The sequence below is a fragment of the Vigna radiata genome, unplaced genomic scaffold, assembly GCF_000741045.1.
Source record: "Vigna radiata var. radiata cultivar VC1973A unplaced genomic scaffold, Vradiata_ver6 scaffold_7, whole genome shotgun sequence".
Classification (NCBI taxonomy): Eukaryota; Viridiplantae; Streptophyta; class Magnoliopsida; order Fabales; family Fabaceae; genus Vigna; species Vigna radiata.
Genome location: NW_014543262.1, coordinates 1,535,715 through 1,544,010, shown reverse-complemented (window position 1 = coordinate 1,544,010; position 8,296 = coordinate 1,535,715). Strand labels below are relative to the sequence as shown.

At 31.5% G+C, this 8,296-nt stretch overlaps 1 protein-coding gene across 1 annotated transcript; it reads right to left on the bottom strand.

The window, feature by feature from the left end:
• Window positions 1–520: 520 nt before the first annotated feature.
• Window positions 521–4,428, bottom strand: LOC106753771 (GDSL esterase/lipase At3g26430). Its single transcript, XM_014635619.2, has 5 exons — window positions 4,047–4,428; window positions 1,766–1,978; window positions 1,521–1,690; window positions 959–1,229; window positions 521–877 (listed from the first exon to the last, which is right to left on the bottom strand). The coding sequence occupies exons 1-5, from the start codon at window positions 4,300–4,302 to the stop codon at window positions 615–617; spliced, it is 1,173 nt and encodes a 390-aa protein (XP_014491105.1). The 5' UTR covers window positions 4,303–4,428; the 3' UTR covers window positions 521–614.
• Window positions 4,429–8,296: the final 3,868 nt, after the last annotated feature.

The window sequence follows — 8,296 nt, the reverse complement described above, 5'->3', positions numbered from 1 at the left end:
CAATTGTTTCCTTTTTACTCAATTTAAATAATTTACACTATTAATTGATCTAATTTATGATGAGCATAAAGAAAATATGATACCTTTTTTATGCACAAATCCCTTTGGTAGTTCAAATTTCCATGAATGTAATGAATGCAATTCATATTTTAGTTTAGTTTTAATATTTTTTTCCTCTAATAATTTATTACAACAACACTTTGTAATCGATTACCAAACTCTTTTATTCTTCATTAATCGGTTAGTGAAGTCGTGACCCTCTTGAATGACTTTAACACTGTATAATCGAGTGCTTGAAAATGTGTAGGGATGCACAAATTTATCTTTCTTTTATTGTGAAAGTATAGAAGTTGTAGATCCCTACACGACTTCTTCGTTTGAAATTGTGAAAACTATATAATTTGTCCATTTATTTAAATAAATAAATAATTGTCTAGATATGTTATAACAAACTAAATTTTGACTAAAAACATTAAAAAAAAAACTAATTAAATTGATCTTTTAACACTTGTGCCTCCCATATCATAATAATCAATTAGATAATTTACCATTTTTTATTGAATAATTTTCAAAAGATACAAAGAAAAAAGGACAAGATATTAGCACCCTTTCATTCAAAGATTCCTATGACAAGCCATGTTCAAAGGAATGGGTGGATCAGAAAATGCACCATCAACAATCTGTTCAAGCACCCTTTCGTTTGCAGCCTGAGTGTAATGAACGCCATCCCAATTAACCCAAACAGATGGATCCTTGCATGGCTTCGCCACCAGAATCTCTTTCCCACCATGCTTGATCTTAGCACCACACCCCATGTGCAAATTGTAGTTGTACTTTCCACCATGTCCACAACATGCTCTCAATGGTTCCTCAAAACCTGCATTCAACAAACACAAACTCATTTTCCCACACTTTTTTCACAAACTAAACAAGTCCAAACCAGAGACAAAGGGTTTACCATGCTTCTTCGGATGACTAATGAGAGAGTACTTCACAGCGTAAACATCAACATAAGTGATGGCAGCCAGGGGAAGCTCTTTTCTGAGTTGAACCACAACCTTTTTCAGTTCACGATTGAAGAACTTGGCCACTTCATTGTAAGGGGTTGCACATCCTGCTTTGTCCACTAATGACCGTTTCACTGGGTGAAGATCCATTATGTATGGCAAACAACCAACAGGACCCGTATTGTGAACCCAAAATGACCTTCCTCCATGATTATATACATACTAACAAAACCAAACAAATACACAAACATCTGTCATGCACAGTTTGTTTTCTGATTAAACTTTATGCAGTTCCTATAGTTGTCTTCTATTTAACTTTTAGTTCATATACTTGTAAGAATACAGTAGTTCTAGTACATGAATCAAACATCTAAACATAACTTATTCTCAAAATTGAAGTTACTATAAACAGTTTCTATTTCCCAAAAATGTTAAACCAAATATGTATCAGAATGCAAGAACTATATAAGTTAACTTTTCTGAATCAGCAACCAGAAACATCACATGCATTACCTTGATTACGTTCTTGAATTGATCCAAAACATCTGGAACATATGCTCTAACTTGATCCGTGGACATGTTGTGGAAGTAACCAGATGCCAAGTCATTTTGACCAATATCAAACGTGTACAATGCTTGAGAAAAGTATTCTGGTTTTGGTAACAATGTTTTGTATACTCCACCTAAGAGGGGTGAAGAATGATCATTGATTATGAAGAATACAAGAAGGGAAAATATGGTTCATGTGTTGGCATTACCTTTGTTGCGAAAAATTTGGGTTCTGCGTTGGAAATCGCTGAATTGATTGAATTGAACGTCCAGAGAGAAAGGGCTGAAGCCTCCACTTTGATGAAGGGTTGTGTTCTGAGGTCTAATGGTGGATCCAGCAGTTGCAAAGTTCGCTCCATGGCTATAATTTGACCCAACAGAATCAAGAAATGCATTCAAGTAAGGCAGACCCAGCTTCTTAGCTTTTCATGCAAATTTCAAAAATCAAGGTCAAATTAATTACCATTTCTCAACATCAAGAACACTTTTTTAATTCAAATGCCATGGAAACTATAATCTATGCCTGTTTATACAAAATTGAGGGTTGGCAACATTTTCAAGAGTTGTCCTATGACACGTTTTTACATTCATTTGATACATAGTACACAAATAAAATATCATAAAAGAATAAATTTTTGTATTTTTTTAAATAAAAAATAATATTAAATGATTATAAAAAATTTGTATATTAAGTTATCGATTTCTCCATCATTTTTGTAGAAATCTAATATAATATAAATTATCCTCTTTTAATGTATTAATTTGTTTGTTTTATTACTTGCAAAATCAGATATCCGAATTTTATTATCAAATTTGCATCTCATTCTATAGCTAATCCATTCAATCTATCTTGTATCATTGTTGATCTTAGATGGAATTTAACTGGTTTTAATTTTAAAAGATTTCTTTTTTACAGTTGTAAGAAATAATTTTATTGTTAATAATATTTTATAAATGCATATATTACAAAAATTATTTTAATATATTTTAGTATTTTATTGGAGGGCTTATTTTTTTTTCTCTTAATTATAAAAGTATATCAGGACCTCGTTTGAAGTTTTAATTATAATGATAATAGTAATTATTCAACCTAGCAAATAATATTTGTTAACTTTGCCCAATTATATGATAAGCTAAAATAAATAAAATTAATCAATCATAGTTCTCAGAAGAAGAAAAAAAACAATTTTAAGTAGCTTCTTATCACAACATATGTTAGGATAAGAAATGTATTCAACTCTTTAATCTTTTAAATACACAAAATATGTCTAAAAGATTATATTATTTTCATCATGTCTTTAAAATTTAAACATAATGTTAGATACTTATGGTAGATAACAAGTCATATGAATAATTATTTTTAACACATGAGATATATAATTAAAATTTATTTTAATTATATTGATTTCTCATATATTGTGATGATCATTTTCAAAAGCTATAAAGAAAAGGGGACAAAAGAGGTTAGAAGTGCGTGCGTGGTCCATACATCACATGCTACAATGCATAAATCACTAAAGGCTATTTGAATGTTCTGTCTATCACTGATTATAGTTTTGTCTGTACTATAGATACATACTGTGAGAGAGGGTAGAAGTGATTTTCTCATAAAAAATGGGTTTTGAATCCTAATTCAATTTCAAAAATCGATTTCTCTTATATTTTTAATTGATGAGAAACTTTCAACCAGAAATATACTAAATATTGTATTTTATAAATATAAAAAGGTTTTCATTTTCTGTAAATACTCCAATAATTCCAATAATCTCATGCATTCTATGAAAAAGCTAAGAGATTGAAAAATTACTTTGGAAGTATAGAACAATAATATTTCAAAATGGCTTTATATTTTTTAAAATGATCAAATCATATATCTTTCAAATAACTTAACGTTTTAGATTCTCTTACTTTTGCAATTCTATCCAAAGCAAATCCCTTAAATTAAGCAACAAAATTTGGTTGCTGAATCATGTGAAGAGTCATATTATATACTTCTTAAGAAACAAAACCTCTCAAACGACTGCAATGTTTGGTGTGACAGATATTATTACCTTAGAAAAATGTATTTTATGGAGAGTGACAAAACCCAGTGAATCTGTCGGTGGATTTTTCAAGATACTGTTTTCAGAGATCAAAATACAAATGAACACAACAAAATTAAAGAACTTGGTCAATCAAACTTCCAATCATTCAAAAAAACCAAACTTTCAATCAGTTTTTCATCCCAAATTCTACAAACTCAAAGTACTGATTTTGAAATTTGGTTGAGAGAATCAAAGTGAACTCAGAAAAGCAATGACAGAGAAAAGGGTTGAACATGAGAGACTGCAAGATTAGATTGAAATAGCAGAAAAGGTTAGGTGGAGTAGAATGTGAGAGTTACTGTCAACACAATAACTAGATCTTTTTGATGAATTTAAACCCTTGTTGAAACAAGAATTCACGAAGTGAATAAAGAAAATAAGCATAGAAAGAGTAAAGGGTAAGAACCTATGAAATCAACAATGAGACGGCCATCACAGTAACGGCCAGCAGGGTGGTGGAAGTAGGACATTCCTTGGGGAGGACCAGGTTGTCCGAAGGCAGCAGAGAGGCCTCCAGTGTCAGAATTGGAGTCACCAAAGTTGAAGATTGCAGGGAAATTACACTGCTTTGAAGCTGAAACTGAGTTTCTGGCATTGAAACAAAGTGCAACAGATATCACAAACCAAAGGGTCATTAACCTACTGCAACTATACATTTTCATGTTGTTGTAGCAACAGTTTTGCTCTGAATTCAAAAGGGTGAGAGAGGAAGGGAAAGGGTATGGAGTAGGGAACACAAAGTGGACCTAAGTTGGGAGATGTACTTAATGATGTTACTCAACAGCATAAAAAAGGGTGCACTGTTAACAACATGTGTTTGTTTGGAGTCTATCAATTATTCCATGGAATTTGAAAAAAAAAAAAGGATTGTTTTCCTTTAAAACAAACATCTTTTTTATGATTTTTCCTTTCTTTTTTTTTTATCTCTTTCCATGATTTATTGAATCAATTATTTATTTCTCTTTCCTGTTGTGTTTCTTTTCATGTATAAGAATTACACTTTTCAGTGACTGAAATATTGTTTAATGGTAATAAATATGTTGCCATAAATATATTTGGACATATCCACATGATCTTCAACATCTAGTAAAATGGATAAAAGGAAAAATATGTGCATGATAAGATAGGAAATAAGTGATATCAATTGAAAAGTATTAGTATAATGTTTAAATATTGAAATATTAATTCTTAAATTTAGGAGAGAATATATTTTTTATTGTTTGTTTCTTTACATTGGATATATGTAAAAGAGTTTGTTGAATGAATTGTTTATTTTACTAGATAAATTTCTTAAATTGTGAGATTGTTATTTTAGTAACAAAAGTAACATGTAAAAAATATAACAAATTAAATAAATAGAAATAATATTTAAAATTTTCTAAAATGTATTTTAACATTTTTTTAAAGTTTGTGAATAAGTGTTTTTCATTCCCTGGATGTAATTTATTCAAAACTATTGTTGCTCAATCTTTTGATTAGTATATTTGCAAGTTCATTTTGAGTGGACACATATAAGATGCAAATCAAGTATTGTCAAGCTTTCCTTTAATAAAATGTTTGTTCTCCTCAATATGTTTGGTTTTATCATGTACTAGGTTCTGAGTTATACTAATTGTAGATTTACTATCATAATATAACTGCATAGGTTCATCCCACTTTATCCTTAAATCTTATAGTATAATCTTTAGCTATAAAAGTTTACATATTTCTTGGGCCATTGCTCGAAATTTTGCTTCAGCACTAGATCTAGCTATCACGCTTTGTTTTTTGCTCTTCCAAGTTATTAGGTTTCCGTAAAGAAAGGTACAATATCTAGTAGTTGACCTCCTATCCATAGTTAAACTTGAGATCTAGCTACCACACTTTGTTTTTTGCTCTTTCAAGTTATCAGGTTTCCACAAAGAAAGGTACAACATCCAAAAGGTACAACATCCAATAGTTGACCTCCTATCCATTGCTAAACTTGCATAATCAACATTTTGTATATGCCTCAAGACTAGCATTCTTATTTCTTTTGAACAAAATTCCTCATCTTGGAGTCCCTTTTAAATACTGGACAATTCTAAGTGCAGCTTGCAAATGTGCTTCCTTTGGTTGGTGCATAAATTGGCTAACTAAGCTCATAGCAACGGTAATATATGGCCTAATGTGAGATAGGTAAATGAGTCTTCCCATAAATCTTTGGTACATTTCTTTATCCACATAAACATCCTCTTTTACACTTTCTAACTTTATATTTGGATCAACAAGTGTACTTTCTTGTTTGTAAATTGTTTTACCTATTTCCCGTAGCAAATCAATGATATATTTTTGTTGGGTTATAAATATTCCTTTCTTGGAATGGGCTACTTCAATTCCCAAAAATTATTTTAGCATCCTTAAAGTCTTGATTTCGAATTCCTTGGCAAGACATTGGCTCAACCTTTGTTGTTCCTTTTTATCATTTCTAGTAATAATTATATCATCCACATAGAGCAATAACATTTACTACTCCTAAATCAAAATGTTTGATGAATAAATCATGGTCCCCTTGGCTCTGGTTGCATTTAAGACTTTGTCATAACTTTTGTGAATGTCTCAGTTCTAGGTGATAGTTTCAACCTGTATAACACCTTTTTTAATTTGCAAATTGTGTTGACCTTAATCTGTCTCGTGGGTTGTATCTGTTAGCATAAAGTTGAAGAGTGGAAGTTTTGATGATGTCTCAAAGTCAAGTCTCAAGTGCTCTTGTTGTAAGAATATCTTCATGAATACTTGTTTTTATGTTAAAGCTTTTGTAATTTAGTAGATTTATGTATAAGGTGTGGTTTATCTTTGACTCTATGTATTGTTTGCCTTAGGTTGCGTTAAAATGCTTTTTGAATCAGAAAACCCCATTTTATACTCAGAATAATCGATTACCAACTAATGATATTCGATTATCAGTAGTCGGTTATGACTTGCCATAATCGATTATCACAAGTAATTATGAGATTTTTAAGCAAGTTTTTGACCGTTGTGCATTCATTAATGTATAATCGATTACCATAAGTGGACTATTGATTAAATTTTTGGAGGTAGCCTTGAGTGAGATCTCTATAAATTAGATTGGGACTCTCGTTCTAAAATACGAAATATGTCGATTTCAAAGTTCTTATGTGTTGTGTGTTGTGGTAAGTGTTTTAGGGTTTGTGTAACCCTTGTGTTGTGGCTTTGAGAACTTGGTATTGGCATAGAACGAGAACTTTCACTAGGAGTGTGATTGAGTGTTGTTGTTGTTGCTGAGTTGAAAGCTTGTCATCCTTTGTGAAGATTCAAAGGAGGTGTTCATCGTTTGTGAAGATTCAAAGGAGGTGTTCATCGTTTGTGAAGATTCAAAGGAGGTGTTCATCCTTCGTGAAACATTCAGATGATCCCTTGTGAGTTTCAGGGGAAGTGAGTTCATCTCTTAGAGTAACAAGAGAGGTGTTCTAACCTTAAACTGTTTTATTTTCTTTGTGATTGTACCAATTTGTTGGTTTGTGATAGTGAAGCGTTAATTCTCGATTGAGATTAACAACTGGACGTAGGATCTGTGTGATTCGAACCGGTATAAAAATCACCTGTGCAACTTTTTCTCTTCCTTACTCTTTAATTTATTTAAATTGTTATTAAGCAATTTATATTTTATGAGAAAATTATTAAAGGTATTATTTGCGATAAGAAACCAATTCATCCCCCTTTCGATTTGTTGGACACGCTAACCATTCCGCTGCACCACTTTGACAATGTCTCTATGTATATTTCTTCTTCAAGATCCCTATGTAGGAATGCATTTTTTACATCAAATTGTTATAGCTCCCAATTGTAGTTTGCTACCAATGACAAAATTACTCTAACCGTGTTCATATTGGTAACTGGTGCAAAATTCTCATACCAATCCATTCCATATGTTTGGATGAAATCCCTTAGCCACAACATTTCCTTCTACCTCTCAATAGTCTCATCGGCCTTGTGTTACATAGTATAAACCTACTTGCATCCAACAACCCTTTTTTCAAGTGGTAGGATGACTAGCTGCCAAGTATTGGTTTTCTCCAATGCCTCCATCTCCAAGTCCATGGCTTGTTTAGATTTTTTGTCAATTAATGCCTCAGATACAAAAGAAGATGTAGTTGTGGTGTTTAGGCTTGTGAGAAAGGTTTTATAGGTAGGTAAGAATTTTTCAAAGATAGATAATTTGTCAAGGGGTAAGGTTGTTGTTTTGTGCATGTTCTAGTTTCTTTTCTAAGAGCAATTGGGAGATCTAAATTATGATTATCTATTCAACTAGTTTTTTAAAAGGAAATTCATCACAAATAGTAGAGTTAGAATTTATAGGTCAAAATAAATTACTTCTGGTAATTGTAAGGTTGGATTCTTAAACATGAGTAGATCTTGGAATGACCTTTCGTCTTCGTGTTTACACCAAAATTTTCCCAAACTTTGTATTATCATGTGGTTTAGTTGTTGGTCATGTAGATTGAGGTATTTTATTCTCCTCTACTTGTTCCTTTCCAACTTCAACTTTACAAATAGTGGTAGTATTCTTTTGAATTTTTGTTTCTGGTCCAAAAGTCAGATTTGGTAATATAAAGGGCTCATTTTGCTCTCTTAATGTCTCTCCTGAAGATAAGATTGGTCAAAGTAGCTTACTCG

Bases quoted from the DNA above. Each gene is read 5' to 3' on its own strand.
- LOC106753771 (XM_014635619.2), bottom strand. From the start codon at position 4,302: ATGAAAATGTATAGTTGCAGTAGGTTAATGACCCTTTGGTTTGTGATA. The intron at 1,979-4,046 runs GTTCTTACCCTT...TTGCATGAAAAG, and splicing joins TCTCATTGTTGATTTCATAG to CTAAGAAGCTGGGTCTGCCT. The intron at 1,691-1,765 runs GTAATGCCAACA...CACCCCTCTTAG, and splicing joins CCAAATTTTTCGCAACAAAG to GTGGAGTATACAAAACATTG.